The sequence below is a fragment of the Protomyctophum parallelum genome (genome assembly GCF_964188405.1).
Source record: "Protomyctophum parallelum genome assembly, chromosome: 14".
Taxonomy (NCBI): domain Eukaryota; kingdom Metazoa; phylum Chordata; class Actinopteri; order Myctophiformes; family Myctophidae; genus Protomyctophum; species Protomyctophum parallelum.
The window spans coordinates 47271212-47290853 of record NC_139709.1 but is presented as its reverse complement, the minus strand read 5'-3'; the positions used below and the strand labels follow the sequence as shown (position 1 = coordinate 47290853).

At 42.6% G+C, this 19642-nt stretch overlaps 1 protein-coding gene across 3 annotated transcripts; it reads right to left on the bottom strand.

Moving 5' to 3' along the window:
* Nucleotides 1-1225: 1225 nt before the first annotated feature.
* Nucleotides 1226-18479, bottom strand: zbtb41 (zinc finger and BTB domain containing 41). 3 transcript variants are annotated; one of them, XM_083781459.1, is made up of 15 exons: nucleotides 18155-18479; nucleotides 16237-17342; nucleotides 15639-15869; nucleotides 14030-14237; nucleotides 11002-11071; nucleotides 10506-10653; nucleotides 8360-8489; nucleotides 6936-6974; nucleotides 6602-6697; nucleotides 5673-5779; nucleotides 5419-5524; nucleotides 5060-5148; nucleotides 4635-4764; nucleotides 3787-4071; nucleotides 1226-2933 (listed from the first exon to the last, which is right to left on the bottom strand). In XM_083781459.1, the coding sequence occupies exons 1-15, from the start codon at nucleotides 18163-18165 to the stop codon at nucleotides 2684-2686; spliced, it is 3006 nt and encodes a 1001-aa protein (XP_083637585.1). In that variant the 5' UTR covers nucleotides 18166-18479; the 3' UTR covers nucleotides 1226-2683. The 3 variants fall into 3 exon arrangements, with proteins under 3 accessions (XP_083637585.1, XP_083637586.1, XP_083637587.1); XM_083781460.1 differs by having other exon boundaries at nucleotides 16237-17358; nucleotides 18168-18479; XM_083781461.1 differs by lacking the exon at nucleotides 6936-6974.
* Between the last annotated feature and the right edge of the window lie 1163 nt (nucleotides 18480-19642).

Sequence of the window (19642 nt, the reverse complement as noted above, 5' to 3'; positions counted from 1 at the left end):
CTTTATCTATTCAATATTATCCAGAGTCCCAGACATTCATTGCTGTACTTTGACATCTTATCTTATGTATTGTAGGTTGTTCCGGTCATCACAGTCGCCATGTAAGTATAAGTTTTGTTTTTTCTTAGTTTTTTTGTACATGTGGACATTGGACAATGCCTGATGAAAAATGTATTCTATTCAGGGAGAATGCCAGTATGTGCGCTGATCCATGATCAATGGAACACTTATGAAGACCATGGATAGCACGGAGAACTACTGTACCACCTGAATAAACAATTTTAATCTTAAATAAGTTTATTTTTGGCACTCGGTCAAGATTACAGAAGATCTCCTTTATATGGAGAGAAAGGATGTCTAGTCGAAGTGGAAATAAAATATACAGCTAAATAAAAATAAAAATGTATATAACAACATAACGTATTTGAATGTTTTTATATAAATTGTGGCAAAGACTATAATGCTTGTTTTCCTGTCATGTCTATCTTTAACTGTTTTGGATTTACAATTACAATTTGGAAAATATTTAGACCATTAATGACTTTGACCCCCCAAAATGATCTTCAGTCTATTATGTTTTGACAAGTTGTGACCTTACCCAAATTAAACAAAACAATAGGTTGCGCAATCCAGTTTGTTGCAGATGGACACAAAATGACAGTTTAGTTTAAAAGAATAAAAGTCTGCACAACATCATTGCATGCTCCTCACTCATTGTTTAGTTTACTTCAAACACAGACACGAGGCCACAGTTGGCCTTCACCTGCAATGCTAGGGACCACTTTTCACCTTTCCTGGAAGTGTTAAAAGACAGACCCACTAAGGGCTATGTCCAGAGAGAGCTGCCAGCGCCTGCCATTCACCTTTTGGAGAGGAGTGCTGCTCTTTTCTCTCCTCCTGGCTGTCTCGCTCAATCTTACGACCTGATGTTGAATTATTACCACAACCATGAGAGGTCTATGTTATGTTTACGTTAGAGCTAAGCTATTTGTGCTAATAACGCTGACCGAGATGACAAGACATTCGAGCACATCAACAATTGGTCGGTTTGAGCGTTGCGGGTGTGACCGTTTGTAAATTAACGCTGCGTGTGAGCGGCCTGTGGACACAGCCCCTAACCGGACAAAAGCAATACTGCTCCCCAGGGGGTCCATAAACAAATACTTGAACCCTGGCATCCAAAGCCATTTACATAGACTTGTCTTTACTTGAATGTCTTTATTTTTCATTTTTAAAGATACAAGATTACATCACTTACATTGCTTTCAAAACAGTTCCAAGAGATTACTGAATCTGTAGGGTCCCAGTCCTCTACAGGTGGCCAATGTAACTTGACGAACATGGCTGAATACCGGTACCCGTTTAACCAGTAACTTTGTACGGATTGGTGATGATTAAATTCACCTGGCTGAAGCTCGAGTAATGTTGTGCAAAGCAGCCAGGTAGAGGGCTTTTGTTCCACACCCCTGCAAACCATTTAGATAAATATCTTCAGATGAAACAGAAATGTTAAATAGTTTTACTGTGTGTAGTAGGTTATTGATTTTATATCATTACAATTGAATGAAACTGTACAAAATACATGTAATTCATGAAGGTATAAAATCAACCTTTGTCATATGAAAACAATGCATAAGGTCAGGTACAAAACCAACAACCTTTTTGATTCACACAGCACTGGACAGTACACAATTCTACATTACATTTTAAGGCCTCAAACATAAGATTCATCTGTTATTACTATTTTTAATAAATTAAGTATTTATACAATCACCACTTATAAAAAGCTAAAACCAATTACTATTTTTAATAAATTAAATATTTATACAATCCCCACTTATAAAAAGCTAAAGCCAATGTCAAATTTAACAGATTTATTTTCTCTCCTTCATTATTATTACATTATAATTACATTAGGCTACATTGCAATAACTTGAGTGATTTCCTGGAGTTTATGTATTGATTGTATTCACTCATTTCATACATACTGGAGGGGTGGAATGTCTGGTCTCATCAATACATCTTCATGAGAGCTGCTATGAAATTATTGACCTTCTTTCAATACAGTTTTTTCATGCAGTTCCTTAGACATCGAAAAGTGCTGCTGAATTCTTGCATATTTTCTTTTTAACCCTCAAATGGGCTGGGGAAAAAAATCAATTTAATATATCGTCTATGTTGGGTGGAAACCTCATATCGTATGTCCAAAACAGTTTCTTTTCAGGATATTCAAAAATAACAAAAGTAGCAGATCGACAAGCTTAACATGCGTTGTTAAAATATGGAGATATAAGAGGTTTCTGCCTGCCAGCAACGATATATATGTTGTATATATGTATTTGCATTCATTCATTTGTGATATGTTAATTTTAGCCTTTAATAGCCTACAAAAACATATACACAAAAAACAAAGCCTAAAGTTTAAGAGGACTGAAAGGTTCTTGTTTCAATCCCTCAGACCAGCAGGAGTGGGGAAGTGAATGGTCACTGGCTGCTCACCCCTCCCTCAACACCTCTGAAGCGCCCTTGAGCAAGGCACTGCAGGACGTTTCTGAAAAAGAGCAGTCGTGCTCGGCATACCTACCATGGGTATAAATAAAACATATGGCGTAAAAGAAAAATGTTGTTCACGTTACCGACACATGGAAACGTGTTTCCATTCCACTTGGTTTGACTAAGGACGTCAGTGAGTGGGTTCAGGGTTGGAGATGTTCTGCACAGAGGAGCCGGGTTCCAGGCCCAGTAATGCCCCCAGGTAGGATGGTTCCCTGGGGTCCAGCATCTGGTCGGGTCTGACTGGGTGGACGATGTTGGTGGGCTGGGGAGTCAGGGTGTACTTCTCCAGGAAGGCCAGGTCTGTTGCAGCCTGGTAGCTGCTAGGTGTTGCTGTCTGCTGCTGCTGCTGCTGTCCTTGGCCCTGCATGGTCAGCACACTGGGTGGTTTTGGAGGAGAGCCATGGTTACTATAGTCATCTATACTAGCCCATTCTGACCTGAGATCAGATTCATACCAGGTTTCCGCTGGACACACACTGGTCTGATGAACCCATTCTGACCTGAGATCAGATTCTAAAAATGTCACAGTCGTTCTTCGATTTTTCAAAAATAGCAGACCTACAAGCTCGTAGCGCGCCACTCGGTGGCGCGCTATGAGCTTGTAGATCTGCTATTTTTAAATAGCTAAAGCACGACATGAATGCTGACACCAAAATGGGTCCCCGTTCAGAATGGGCTAGTAGTATAGTATAGAAAAAACTATAACTAGAATTCACAAAACATTTTAGTTAACTGAAGAAAAAAAAAAAGAAAACGATAACTAACTGCAACTGTATTGTTAACAAAACTAGCAAAAACTACTCAAATCTGAGAGAAAATGTACTTAGTTTTAGCCTTTCACATAAAACCCATAGGTGGAAATGAAATATATATTTTTTGGTTTTGCCAGTTATAAGCCCTGTTGTGAAAAGTCTACAAGCTCACACAATGCATCGCATTGTAACATGTTGCTTGCAGATCTGTTATTTTCACAATCTTCTTGAGCTTTAAAAAAAATCTTAGCCCTGTCCACCCCATATTATATTATATATAATAAAAAACACTAAAATAAATACTACTGTAACTATACTAAAACAGAGCCTTTTCACAAAAATAAAAACTAAACTTCCAAACCCACTTAAAATAAAACAACAAAACAACTTACAACTAAACTGAAATGATACATGAAAAGTCAGAACCAAACCAAAAAAATTTATAACAACAAATGAATGCACTAGCTATAATAATAACCTCGAGGAGGAGGACAGAGGGACCCTGTGGCTCAGGTCACCCTGCCCGGCTGCGACTCCTGCCATCTGCACAGGCACCAGGGTCACAGGCACGCAGAGTTTTGCCGCGGTGGTGGTGGCCGCGCTGGGAACGACTGGCTTGGCTTCTGCCCGGTATGCCTTTGACGTTTCCTTATAAGGCAGAGACACCATTTTGTCCTCGTCGAGCCCCCCAAGAGGCTGCTGCTGCTGCTCAGTGAACTTGGCACTGTGCACGTGGTCCATGTGGTACTTCAGCTTGTCTTTCCTTTAAAACATAAAAATGTAAGCCGAGTTACAGGCCATTTTATTCTAGTTATTTAGTTGTCGGGCATAAAGCTTTACCTTTTTTTTTTTTTTTTACTTTTGCTATTTTTTTTAACTTTAGGCTCAATGTTTGTATTTGTATTTTATCTCATACTCACTGTATTTGTTGCACATTTCTGTTATTATCGTGTCCCGTGTTTTGTTGTTTTTAACCCATTCTGACCGGGCACCCATTTTGGTGTCGGCATCATGTTATGCTTTAGCTATTGAAAAATAGCAGATCTACAAGCTCATATCGCGCCACCGAGTGGCGCGATACGAGCTTGTAGGTCTGCTTTTTTTTGAAAAATCTAAGAACGACTGACATTTTTAGAATCTGATCTCAGGTCAGAATGGGTTCATCAGACCAGTGTGTGTCCGGCGGAAACCTCGTATATATGAATCTGATCTCAGGTCAGAATGGGTTAAGGTGTTTTGGTCTCGTCTCGGCCAGTTCACACATGCGAGGTCTCGAACGTGAATGTGAGTCTCTTGGTTAAATCAAGGTTACATACAGATACATACCTTTTAAAGGTGGCACTGCAGTGGGGACAGTTGAAGGGGCGCGCGTCCGAGTGAATGACCATGTGTTTGGTCAGGGTCTTCTTGATGCGGAACGTCTGCTGGCACTCTGTACATTTGTAGGGTTTCTCTCCTTTAAAAGGAAACCAAACAGAATAAACCTCTCATGCTAATGTGTGTTCCAATATCATTTATAATCAAAGAGGAAATTATTAGTTATTAGTCGACAATCTACAAACTCTCTATCTAAAAGCTAACATTGTAGATCTTGTGTCTTCTGTGTGACACTCTTGTATGACGATGTGTCACATTAATTTAAAAATAAGTTGAAATATGGAGATACAAGGCTTCTAAACGGCAGCAACACTAATACACTATACCTCTACACAAATCAATAGAACTATTTTAATGGTGTATATTAGTTTTACCAGAGTGGGTCCTGAAGTGCATTTCCAAACTGGACTTTCCTTTGAATTCTTTCTTGCAAACCTCACACTGATGCACGGCCGTTTTATACCTGCAGACACAGTTGACATTTGCTCAAATTCAGGATATACAGTACATTTAAATACCAGATCAGATTGTTAGTGCATAGTAGCAAATAAGCAGGTGGAAAAAGTACTCGCAACGCATTGTAAGCTTAGACGACTGTACACGACTGTAACTCTGAGTGTACGAATGGAAACAAAATGACCCTTACGGGTCCTTGAAATTAAGAGAACCACAGAGAAAAGGGATGTTTATTTAATAAATGGTAGATAAAGCCTTGGCTTATATGAAAACATACTTCTGCCACACTTTCTCCCCCAAGTGAACACTCTTGTAGTGCACAGTCAGATGATCGTGGCGCCTGAAGCACTTTCCACACTCTTCACACTGGTGCGCTTTCTCCCCTGCACGTATAAAAACATCCAATGAAACATGACCCGTTTCACTCAGTGTAATCATGCAACAGCGAAGTGGTTTCTCCTCAGTGTAATTGTGCAACAACAAAGTGGTTTCTCCTCAGTGTAATTAATTATGCAACAACAAGGCTGTTACCAGAGTGTATTTTCTGATGTTTGGTCAGGTGATCATGGCGAATGAAGGTTTTTCCACACTCGTCACACTCGTAGCGTTTGTCATCGTGGTGGACTCGTAGATGGAGCCTGTCGGAACGGAAAGAGAAAACGTGTTTACAGTATGATTAACCCATTCTGACCTGAGATCAGATTCATACAAGGTTTCCGCCGGACACACACTGGTCCTGATGAACCCATTCTGACCTGAGATCAGATTCTAAAAGATGTCAGTCGCTCTTCGATTTTTCAAAAAAATAGCAGACCTACAAGCTCGTATCGCGCCACTCGGTGGCGCGATATGAGCTTGTAGATCTGCTATTTTTCAATAGCTAAAGCATAACGTGATGCCGACACCAAAATGGGTGCCCGGTCAGAATGGGTTAAAGGACTGATATTCATGATTACACCATATTAGGCAGACAGACAGACACCCATTTACGATATCTCATACACCATGCAAATCATGGGCTGTTCAGGCCCAGGCAAGACCCTAAATCTCCTTTGGTTGTTGGTACCTTATTTTTACTCCCTCCCTGTACATAAAATGGTAAATGGTGCATTTATATAGCGCTTTTATCCAAAGTGCTTTACATAGATTGGCGGAGGAAACCATGCAAGGACACCTGCACATTGGGAGCAATTATAGGTGTTCAGAGTCTTGCTCGAGAACACTTCGACACCAACTCTGGGGGAGCCCGGGTTCGAACTGCCGGCCGTTCCACCGCTCCACCGGCCACTCTACCCCTGAGTCACTGCCGCCCCGATTACTACCGTTTATATTATATATATTTTTTGTAATTATTTTATTTTTGAAGCTTAGACATATTTGTCTCTACTCATATCTGTATGTCTGCCCTGTCGAGCTGCTAATGACTACTGAATTCAGGCAATCCACAATTTTCAACCCACCTATAGGAGCTGCCATGGCGAAAGCTCTGTCCACAAATACTGCACAGGTGTGGCTTCTCACCACTGTGTATCCGCAAGTGCTCCCTCAGTGTTGTCCTATGGAAATGGAAATTGGAAATTATATTTATTATGCATCTGCCCTTTCACTGCAACTCATGCTTTAGTTTCCAACTTAAACTGCCATTCACTTTGACCTTAGTAGGAGTCGGACAAAAACGTAAACATAAAATCTTGGTGCCCAAGTAAAGGAAGAACTTGAATAAATTAGTGCAAAAACACAACAAATGCATCTGCTTCCATACAGGCATACTGCACGATACAATTAAGCGTTTACATTACTATCCATTTTGAATCAAGAAGAGAGGAAATGTGTCTATGAAAGAGTGTTATTGGAGCACAGATAGCAGGAGCTTCAGACACAAAGGTTGTTCGACTGGCTAGTGTTTCAGTAGGAACAGTTACTAAACGTGATCTATGGAAAGACATCAGTAAATAGACATTGTGGTTGAAAGTGTACATTCAATGACTCATGGATTAGTGTGATATGTAAGAAGGAAAAATAAGTTCCTCTGAAGAATATCAATGCAGGACATGATCAGACTATGTCAGCAAGAACAGTCCGTGGACAACTATTAATGGGGGATATTATAGTAGGTTTGCAGTGCATAACCCCCTCAATACAAAGACCGTTAAGTGTTGCAAAAACCAAAGGCAGTGGTCTAACAGTGATGTGGGGAAAAGGTTATATGAAAGAAAAAAGGTTTTAGTAGAGTTCCAGAAACGTATAATCTATTCCACTGAAGCTGTTGATGATGACGATGACAATTATCTTGGCGAGAGATTAGATAAAGAAATCTGTACTAAAGAGCCGTGTTGGATATCAGTGTGGTGAATGAGGTCTCAGGTTAACCCAGTGACCATGTCTGTTTGGTGTTTTAATGGCTGGTTTTATACTCTGTGGTTTGATTATGGTTACAAAACGTTGTGAATAGAATGGCGAATCGGACTATAATAATATAAAAATCAGTCACAGCGGACTAACCTCATGCCTCCTTCTATGCATGAGGAGTCCAAGCTGCTTTTTTTCACCTGACAGGGGGGAATTTCCCTGGCCGGACGTAGCGCGTGGAAGGAACACGTTATTCCAACCAGTTCCTTTCCCATCCATCAGGGACCCTGGCTGGCCAGAGGGAGGTAGTTTTAGAGACCAGGATTACTGCATGTTTTTGTGAGGGTACCTACCCTAGGGGACACGGGGAGAACATGCAAACTCCACACAGAAAGGCCCTTTCGCCAACCCCACCTCGGGTATGGGCACTGATGACGCGGAGGAGGGAACACGCCCCCAGCGCCCACAGCGTCCCCAGCGGGAATCGAACCCAGGACCTTCTAGCTGTGAGGCGACAGCACTACTGACTGGGCCCCTGGATAATGGGTCACAGATGTCCGTGTAAAACTGCGTGCTCGCAGGCAGCCTGTCACTTCTCCATGACAGAGGAAACAGCGCAAAATGTGTTTTTCCTTTGTGGGTTGTTGCAACAGAAAAACAACATGGAAATATAGGTCTTAACGGATGACTCTATTTGCAAACTAACTCATTAGGTTACTAACGCCGCTATTTTTAACGCTGTTACACCCAACATTGGGACCGGTTATATGAAGATAGGTTGAAAATGGATGTGTTTAAATGTTTAAATGAAGCAATATGGTGTGCTTATGCTGTGATTGTGGGACAAGTGATTCCCATCCCACGCTTACCTTTCCCTTACAGATTTCCCACAGATGAAGCAGGTCCATTTTCTTTTGCCTCCATGTGTGCACTCTACATGCCTCTTTCTGTTGCCCGTGTCATTGAACTGCCGGCCACAGATCTCACAGGGGAACGGACCTGGAAATGAGCCCACAGATCCAGGGTCAAAGTACTCAAGCAAACGTCCAATACCAACAATGTAAACAGAGGGGGGTGGGGGGGATCATACATTACATTACATTACATTACACATACATTGTGTAATTAACCCATTCTGAACGGGCACCCATTTTGGTGTCAGCATCATGTTATGCTTTAGCTATTTAAAAATAGCAGATCTACAAGCTCATATCGCGCCACCGAGTGGCGCGATATGAGCTTGTAGGTCTGCTATTTTTGAAAAATCGAAGAGCGACTGACATTTTTTGAATCTGATCTCAGGTCAGAATGGGTTCATCAGACCAGTGTGTGTCCAGCGGAAACCTCGTATGAATCTGATCTCAGGTCAGAATGGGTTAAGAGCTGATCTACAGGCTGACAACGTGTCCCATCTGTGGTCTTGTACATCGCATGAAGCATAATGTATAGCTTATCTGCACGATACACCATCGCCGCATCATCATCATGGCATGGTATAATATATTCCGGGCAAAGTACTGTAGGCTACCAGAGAATAAATTGGGTGTTTAATACTAGATTGATTGCAGCTGCTCATCAATGCAATTAAACTGCAACGCCGTTATGTTTCATGACGTTTTGGTTGCAACTTGGAATAGACAAGTGTGATCACTGAACAGCGGGCTGACGGCATTGCGTCCTCTCTCTACTCCACTGTCTTTCTGTAAGTCCCCCGATGCACTGTAGCCTGCAGTAGCATGAATTAGCAATCCAGATACATAATACTAGCAATAGCATCGCAGTCCCGCCCCCTTTCATGACGACGCCAGGCCCAGGAAATGATTCCCAATGCATTTTTCCCATAGACATTTCAAAAAGTATTAATTTAAAGAGGGTTACGCCGCGGACAAAGCCAACTGGAGTTGTGACAAGAAACACAATATTTTGGACCAAACAAATAATTACAAAGAAGAAAAACAACAAAAAAAGTGTTGTAACCTGCCATTTTTTTCTTCTTTCTAATTATTTGTTCGGCCCAAGTTTTTTGTTTGTTGTCATGATTTGTCACGACAAGAGTTGGCTTTGTACGAGGCTTAAAAGGTCTTAAAAAATCGTTTTGGAAAATGAACTGGGAATCATTTCCTGGGCCTTGGTAGGGGGTGGGACTGCGACACTCTGCGACACATAGGCTAGCCTATATCAAATGAATTATCAGTGTGGCCTGGGCCGTGGCTCAGCCCAGTCTGGCAGTGTGCCGCGGGTTCGACCCCCGACCCCACGGCCATTACTGCACGTCACCCCCCACCCATCTCTATCAGAGTGATCATCAACTCGGGACGGTTGGATCTTTGAACATTCACAGATCAGGGGGATCATCATCACTGCTGCTGCTCCACGTTTTTTTTTGTGGATTTCGGATCTGCAAAATGCACGAAATAACGCTCTCTATGTGCAAACTCCTCGCCTTGGAGTTGGAGCGCCTTGGAAATGAGCATATACATGAGACCGATTTTATTTCAATCGCATTCAACGTCGGAAAACAATCCGGCCAGTGACATCGGAATGGTTTTTAAATTGCATTCAGCATTTTCATTCGGATTTAAGTTTTTGTAGGTGTTTACATCACAACGTTTAATAGGATTTTACTTATATTCTGAATTTAGAGGGTGTTTCAGTCCTCATGTAAACGTACCCAGTCAGACAGGACTTTTCTGTCTGGATGAATGGGCTGCCAATGGGAAGTTGCACCTTGTTATTAACTTCTATGGTAAGATGGCCGCGGTCTGCATATGGTCCATTGGAGCCAACCCAGGTTCCCATAGGAACCCAGGAGGGGAAAGAAGCGTACCACCTTTGTAGACAGCTTGGCTGACAACACTGCAGAGCTCAAGAACCTGATGTTCTCGCAGCAACTAACTAACTAACTAACTAACTAATAGTCACCAGCCAAAAAGAAACCCGACAGAACAGACAACAATATATATCTCTAATCAACCAACAAAACTAAATTAAGTCGCAGCAGTTCCACTGACTCACCTAAATGGTACTTCTCTTGGTGCTTCAGCCTGGCAAACCTGGACTTGAAGTATTCGTCACAGAAAGTACATTTGAAGGGCCGGTCTTGGCTGTGCAGAATCATGTGTTCCTCCAAATGAGGCCTGCGTGTGAAGGTCTTAAGACATATCTGGGAAGAGAAGATGAACAGAACAGGGAATTAACCAATTAAGCCCCACAGTATATAGTGCAGTTTTGCGTCGTACGGCAAATACCGAAAATAGTCAATCCACAAGCTCATGATGTGGCGCATCGTGACATGTTGTAAGGTTGTAGATCAGATCATTTTACTATATATGATTATATTTTATCATATAATATATATTGTTTTATGTTGATTAAAAACAGGGAGGCCAATGACTAGGCTTTGCAAATGACTAAAAGTCAAAACAAAGCCTCATGCCGCTGACAAAGAGCAATAAAACATGAATGTGTGAAACCAACTCCATTGTACAGTCTCGATTGAAAGCAGTCTTACAGCACACTTCCAGCCTTCACTCTTCTTCTTCCTCATGGTAAGAAACTCCTGGATGTGGTCTGGATGGAACCTGGCAAAAATAAATAAATGTCAATGCCGTTTTGAGAGGTAATTGGGCAACGTTAAACAGGGCTGTTGTGTAGCAATGATTCTCTCAACCTTTTTCTTTATTTCAAGGACACCCAGTTTGACTTGGGTCAGCCTACAAACCCCCAGGACATTGATACCATTCATAGCATTGTATTCATAGCACGTTCGTCATGTATCTATGTGCTGGGTGATTATAATGCTGACCTGTCAGACAACAAGTCTTTATTTGCTAAGAATATGGAGAAATTCACAAATGAAGCCAACCTAGTAATATCAAGCAAACTGCTCTTGCCTGAGTCAAGCTTTACTTATATTAGCGAAGCATGGAACACCACTTCTTGGCTCGATCACGTGATATCCACTGTTGATGCACACGCCACGTTAGTTAATATGGAGATACGTTATGGGTTAGCTACGACTGACCACATACCTGTTGCCATGGTTTTAAATGTTGAAAATGTGCCAACTCTCACTAAGGTTAATGAAGAAAAAGAGGCTAAAATAAATTGGGGCAAACTCTCTGAAAATGATGTCCTCAAATATTCTCTTTACTCTAATGAATTATTGTCTAATATGCATCTACCCATGAATGCAATTTGTTGCACCAATGTAAATTGTGAGGACCCAGCCCATGGGGAAAGCCTTTGTCTCATGTACAATGACATAGTGAGTGCCCTGCAGAATGCTAGTAGGTCTTTATTCTCACGCCCTAAAAAGGCCAAGCCTGGGTGGAATAAATATGTAGCTAGCCACCATGCTGAGGCCAACGATGCCCATAGAGCCTGGGTTATAGCTGGCAGGCCCAGACTGGGACCTGTCCTAGAACATAAAAAGAGAACCAATGCCAAGTACAAATATGCATTAAGGTTTATAAGTAAGCAAGAGCAGGCCATGAGTGCACATTCTATGGCTGACAATCTGCTTAATAATGATTTTACTAACTTTTGGAAAGAAGTCAAGTCCCTAAACAGGGCTCAAGTAGCACTCCCATGTAATATAGAGGGGGTAACTGATCCTGTGGGCATCGCTGAACTCTGGAGGCAGCATTATGCTTCCCTGTTTAATAGTGTCAAAAGTGAGCCTTTCCATGTGGGAAAAATAGAAGATGAAAATGAAATCACTGTTTTTAACACCCATGAGGTTTTTAATTCAATAGCGCAACTGTCTGAGAGAAAGGCCAGTGGCCTAGATAATATCACTGCTGAGCACCTAAAGCTAGCTGGTCCTAGATTGGCTGTGCTGCTTTCTATTTGTTTCTCTGGTTTGATGACCCATGGTACTTTACCTGACTCCATGTTGTCTGTTGTTCTAGTCCCTGTGATAAAAGACAAGTCAGGGAAAGTTGGTAGTATTGATAACTACCGGCCTATAGCGCTTGCAAGCATTTTGTCCAAAGTATTAGAAAAACTACTTCTGGACAGATTAAGTATGTATATAACCACCACTGACAATCAGTTTGGCTTCAAGCCTAAACATAGTACTGATATGTGTATATATGCTCTCAAAGAAGCAGTAGAGACATATAGAAAGCAGGGTTCTACTATGTTTGTTGGTCTTATTGATGCTCCCCGTGCTTTTGATCTTATTCATCATTATAAGCTTTTTAATAAGCTCAAGCTTAGGGGTGTGCCCAGTAATTTAATACGTATATTGGTCTACTGGTATGCCAACCAGCAAATGCAGGTCAAATGGGGCAACACCCTATCTGCCCCCTTTCGGGTGGGCAATGGCGTCAGACAGGGGGGGATTTTATCCCCAGCCCTCTTTAATTTATATATGGACGGCCTATCAAAGCAGCTAGAAGAGTGCAATACTGGGTGTATGATTGGTGATACTCTAATTAACCACTTTATGTACGCGGACGACCTGAGCTTAATATCCCCTAGTAGCAGCGGACTCCAACATCTGCTCAATATCTGCTCTAATTATGGGCTGGACTTTAATATTAAGTATAATGCTAAGAAGAGCATGGTCCTGATATGTAGAACGAAGGATGACTCGGAGCTCAGGTTCCCACATTTTTACCTGTCTGGTCAGACTGTAAATGTAGCTAAAAGTGCTAAATATCTTGGTCACATCATCACAGATACACTAGATGATGATGAAGACATGTATAGACAGAGGAGAATGCTTTATGTGCAAGCAAACATGCTGGTTCGCAAATTTCACCACTGTACAACTGATGTTAAGGTTAACCTGTTTAGAGCGTACTGCACCCCCCTCTATACTGCCCCATTGTGGGTGAACTTTAAAAAGGAGAGCTTGCGCAAGCTGCAAGTAGCCTACAATGACTGTCTGCGCATTCTACTCAAGAAACCCAGGAGCACTAGAGCTAGTGCACTATTCTGTACACTAGGACTCACCACCTTCATGGCCCTCTTGAGGAACCTTACCTACAAATTCATGTGTAGACTGGACCGCTCCTTGAATGGATTAATACGGCTGATGACAGACCCTCTCTGTAGCTCTGTCAGGTTCACATCCACCATCAGAGGACGCTGGCACGAGTGCCTCTTTTGATTTGTTCCCTGAGGGGCTGGATAACTTTTTTTTTTTTTTTTTTTTACCTTGTTTTATGTATTGTATGTATTGTATGTTTTTACCCTGTGGGCCATGAGCCTGTAATAAAGTTTATATATATACATACCTATGTATGTATACCTGTCAAACTACTCAATGTTAAAGACGTGCACAGGCACAACACCAGAGGGAGCGCCACAAATCACATTCAACCCAAATTCAGCTCAAACAAGGGGTTCAATTTGTTCTGCTGCTATGCCACCGCAATGTGGATTGCCCTACTACCAACAGTCATAAAAAGTGTGACTCCTGACCCGAAAGGGTCCATTTAAGTCCAGACTATCAATCATTTAGCTGGAGAAAATACTATGAATAGGCCTTAACAGGGACTGCGAAAGGACATTGAGAGATGCCTGACCTGCGGACATGCTTGGCCAGGGTTTTCTTGCTGGCGTGGAGTTTGTTGCAGAAGGGACACTTGTGCTCCTTCTTTTGGAAGGGGACGTCGCTGGCATGCTTCTTCTTGTGCACCGTCAGGTTGGACTTGGTGGAGTAGCGCTGGAGACACACGTCACACTGGAAGGGCTTCTCTCCTGTGTGCACCCGGGTGTGACTTTCATACTTCCCTGTTCTCACACACACACACACACACACACACACACACATATACGTCATTAGCTGACACCTTTCAACCTACCGGTATTCCATTGATTGTGTATGATGCAAATATGCATTTATATTCTAAGCAATTATTCTATCAACTACAATTTCATCAGAAAACTTCCCTGATAAAAGGAAGGGACACTCCAGAGACACTCAGGACGAGGTTAGATGTGCTTCATTGTTTTATTGCACAACACGTTTCGCCATGTAGGCTTCAAGATCTACAAGCTCAAAATGCATCACACTGCGACATGTTTTGAGTTTGTAGATCAGCTATTTTTTTACTATATGCCCTCTGGAGTGAGTGTGAAATATACAGGAATGTGGCCCTCTCCATCATCAAAGTTGACCACTCCTGCCCTATCCAATGTTTTGTTTTGTACTTGTGTTCTATATAATAGCACAGTAAAGATGATAATAATATAATATGATGTGTGGAAATAACTATTTATAGTTCTTTATAGATCTATTCTAGCCTCTTAATTCTTATCTCAAAGTGCAACAGATTGAAGCATTTTCATCGCAAATTTAAAAAAAGAAATTGAGCACTAGCATTCCCTCAGTATTTTCTGAAGCCTGGCTACGGCCCTGGTGGGGGGTCACCGAAAATAATCTTGCATAGTGCCACCTGAGTCCTAGAACTGCCACTGCCTGTTTGATTTAAAAACGCAATATGAAATAAAAATGTGCCCCCTCAAAAATCTCAACTGACCCCTCAGTCATTTCATCCTGCAGCCGGCTCTGACTCAAGGGAACCCTTGTGTTTATCCCAAATGAAGTTATGGGAGTGCCTTGGATCTCTTTTTGCATTCTTGAAGTTATGGGAGTCCTTGAAATTAAAAGGTTTGAGATTTTGAGAACCGATGCACCACCGGCTTCATCTTCTCTGTGAAGAGTAAGGTGCTGCCTAACAATCTAGCAATATGAGCTCTAACCCACAGTGGGCCTACATATTAGGGGAGGGGATCAAACAAAATAGTAATCAAGATAAGCAAGACATGAACACAGTTGAGCTGCATTTTAGCACTCTCTGGTGGACACGTTTGCAGACATAGGTACAACTGTAGTTATACATAGGTATAACTACATATACATACCGGTACCTATATGCACACAAGCAATGTTTATACAGTGTGTAGCTAAACTAATTAAGCATCAAAATAATCAAGCTAATCATCAATAAACAATCAATAGATTCCTACAGAACTGAATCTTTCTTAGTGTTAAATAGTTCTACTGAAATCATATCTTTGTGGGCGTCTCTCTCCTGTTTCGATAAAATTGTTTTCCCGGCCAGAAATGCATTTTGTGTTTACTAAAGAGGTGGATGGAGATGGGGAGACAGCTGTGGGGTGCTAACCCACCTGCACGGTCAAAGGTCTTGTCACATTTGGGGCACTTCAGAGTCTTCTTGCTGGCCGTTTGGATGATGAGTGGAGCCAGACCTTCTGGGTACCCTGCAGCCTGGCTGGAGCTCCCTGCAGCCAGACCTTCTGGGTACCCTGCAGCCTGGCTGGAGCTCCCTGCAGCTGGACCACTGGCCTCTGCCTCTCGCTCATCCTGCTCTGCCACTGCCAGGGTGCTTTTATGTTGGCCTGTCACAATTATAACATAATCACATGATCACAATTATTTGACATAATCACAATTATTCTGCTTAATCGTTTCCATTCATCTGTAGCTTAACTTCTTCTGTAAAATAACAAAAATTGCAGATCTGGAACCTCGCAACACATTGCGATGCAGCGAGATGTGGGCTTATAGATAGACAGATTTTTTCTTATTTGAATGTACATATATATATATATATATATTATTTTTTTAATTGTCTGCGTGATAGTACATTATTGAATTTGATTATAGGTACAGGGCATTGTCAGTCATTTCCTTGTACAGTATATTTAAGGCTATTCCAATGACAATTAATCGCCAACTAAGACTTCCTGATCATGCCAGCCCTACTTTTCTGTCGACCGGCCGTCTCTTCCTCATTCACGTCCCGCTCTGCCTCCTCTTCCTCCTCCTCCTCCTCCTCCTCCTCCTCTCCATCGTCTCTCAGGGTCGGGTTGGCCGTCTCCGTCACGTCTAGTTTGGGCTTCCGCTTTTGGACAACCGCTGCTCCTCCTGCTTCCTCCTCCTCCTCCTCTTCTCTGGGTGACGGGGTGCTTGGCTTCTCTGCGTCGTCACTGTGGACGGGGTACTCTGTGTCGTCCCTTTTGTACTTGGCGGGTGCTCTCCTCTGGCGTGCCGACCTCCTCTGCGTCGTGGCCACCCGCCGACTCGTCCCCTCATTCCTCCTCCCCTCTGGCGGCTGTGCGCCACCGTGACTCTTGGCCACATGGCTTTGGACTGACCTTTTGGAGGAGAACCTGCGGCTGCACAGGGAACACTGAATACCCGACGACGACGACAACGGACCTCGGCCCTCTGTGGCTGCTGCTTCTGTGGTTACAGGTGGTGGTTCTTGCGTGGCGGTGGTGATGGTGCTGGTGCTTGGGGTCATCTCCACTTCAGGAGCCCCACTTGCCTCAGTTTGCTCCTGAGTTTTCAGAGCCACCGGGCGCCAGGCGCCCCCGTCTCCGGCCAGTAGCTTCAGCACATCCATCATGTCCAGGAAGCGAGCCGCCTCCGCCAGCGCCGGGAGTTCCGCCGGTGTGACGACACACTCCGAGGTGTACAGTAAGCCCAGCAGGTGCTGGAACACAGACTCGTCCACATGGTCTAGGGTCACTTGCTCCGTGGAGGGGTTCTTGGACAGTTCAGCGTGGAAGTAGCTACTCCCGTGTGCCAGCACCACCTTGTGGGCGCCGTAGAGTCTCCCGCCGACGGACACAGACACGTCGCAGAACCTCTGCCGGATCCTGTCCTCGTGCAGGAACTTGAGAAGCTTGTGGCCGTGCTGTGACATAGTCAGGCGCCGGTTGCGATTTGTGGACGAGTCGTGGACGATCTCGGACGACGGCCCCGCTGTGTCATTTGTCGAGGTGGTTTCTCTGCTGGCACTGGCCTTGCTCCTCCGTTTTGGCGATTGATGGTTGGGTTTTCTCTTCATTGCTGCGTCTGGTGTCCTGTCATCAACTAGTCCTGATAAACAAAATGGTAAAATAGCTGACTACAAAATAGCGACATGTTTCTCAAATAGATACTTTTTATTTTTTTAAGAAAAGAAAGAAAAGTTTGTTATTACAACTTTAAAGCTCTACTAATAGTAGCCTAATCGTTGCTGTACTCCCTGTCTCTCCAGGTCTTAAATTATTTTGGGGTGGGACACTAATTTCACTCAATCAGGGGAACCAATTCCTCAAGGTCAATTTTTATAGTGCTCCAATTCCAAATTTGTTCCATTATTTTTGTTTCATCACTTCCATTCGCTCTCCTGATTGGATAAAGTTCATTAAGATTAATTTTTTTTACTAAAGAGCTGCCCTAGTAAAAAAAAACATTCTTATAGCGTTTTCATATGCAATAGGATTCAATCCAAGGATAATTTGACATAGCCTATGGGTGGAGAGATGGGAAGACCACCGCAGATCACTGAGCAAATAATGAACAATGATTACTATGGGAATATTATGAGCTGTTTTAAAATAAAATATATAATTTACAGCACCTTTCTGCACAATGGATGCAAAATAGCGGGATAACGCGCTGTAATGAGTAGCGAGTACACGTGAGACTGGATCCACAGCAAAGACATTGAATGATGCATGCAGTGCAATAAAGCTTATAAGTTCTAGGGATGTTTTTTCACATTTAAACAGTTCCTTTTTCCCCAGCCCAATTGTGCCTAAAGGCTGAATAGATTACTGGTTATCATTAAAAACTAGCTAGACAGAGAGCTATTTGTAAATGTTGTTTTTCCACAACAAAAATGTTCAACAAAATACACATACACTTTATATGGTTACACTCTTGCAACACGCCGTGCTGACTCCCAAATCGCCCGTGAATGTTGCATTTATTCGCTCTCCACCTCAAGGACCCCTATGTGAAGAAGAGCTGGGGCGGACGGGCCCCCCTCAGAGGAGAATGTTGACACACGACTAGAACTGCGACCCAACAAATCAACATGGATGGAACCTCGTTGTTTTCACTTGTAGGCTACCTATTCACGACAGGTTGCTTGCGTAACCCGGGCAATCCGCTATTATTAACCGAGAAATAGTTATTTCCTGAATGTGTGTGTAGAACGCTCCTCGTTAACATTCTACGAGACATGTCGGAGACCAAAACAAGGCGTTTGCTCATTGACTGTTTCCTCTTTTATCTCCGAAAGCGTCTATGTAAAAGGAGCAACAACCCACCCCCCTAATAAATTCATTAAATATATATATAATGTTTCCTATAATAATCCCACTGCCTTCTGTGAAAATATACCTAGATAAGCCAAGGGCAGACTAATACCCCATGATTAAAAATGAAGAATGTGCTGAAACGTATTGTAAATGGCACCTACTAGGTGAAACGCACGATGGGTAATGTAGTCTTCTATACTGTTTGACAGCCTTCACTTTATACTAGCTATTATGGTTAGATTATTATTTAATTTTTAAATGATTGGATTATAGCCTTCATTTATGATCACATTTTAGAAAATGTAGATACTTTAATTTGTGTACTCCCTTTCTCACTCATGTTATTTTATCTATGCATTTCACAGGCTGGTTAAATTAACACTCAAAGCCATGGCCATTCACTGTCAATGGCATTCAATGTTTGTGTTAACACAATTTTTGTGTTAATACATCTTTTCGTCCCGTCACGTGTCACAGCCATTGACAATGAAAGGAGAATTTACGTCATACCCTGAACAAATCGACTTTTTGCGGCAACAAACATTGACAATGAACACGTCATATGTGGACAATTATGTCAACATAAGTCATGAGGAAGTATATTCATTTTTTATTGGATGATGTTAGATGATAAGAGCGCCCCTATGGCCCCTCACTTGATTTTTGTGTTTACACAAACCCTCAAAGCTGGACATAGGAGGGGCTCAATTATGCTATATAAATGTAAAAAAATCACACTTGTGTGAAGTGAGGGGCACAATTATCATCATATGGCGAAAGGGCCTTTCTGTGTGGAGTTTGCATGTTCTCCCCATGTCCCCTAGGGTAGGTACCCTCACAAAAACATGCAGTAATCCTGGTCTCTAAACTGCCTCCCCCTGGCCAGCCGGGGCGCCTGATGGAGGGGAAAGGAACTGGTTGGAATAACGTGTTCCTTCCACGCGCTACGTCCAACCAGGGAAACTCCCCCCTGTCAGGTGTAAAGGAGCAACTTGGACACTCAAGCATGAAGGAAGCATGAGTTAAGTCCGTTGCTCTCCCTAGGTTGGCGGAGGGTGTGTAGAGCCCAGGAT

Excerpts from the sequence above, each read along its gene's own strand:
- zbtb41 (XM_083781459.1), bottom strand. Across the intron at positions 5,780-6,601 it reads CGCCATGGCAGCTCCTATAG|GCTCCATCTACGAGTCCACC; the intron begins GTGGGTTGAAAA and ends CCGTTCCGACAG. Across the intron at positions 2,934-3,786 it reads CCTCTGTCCTCCTCCTCGAG|TGTGCTGACCATGCAGGGCC; the intron begins GTTATTATTATA and ends AAAACCACCCAG.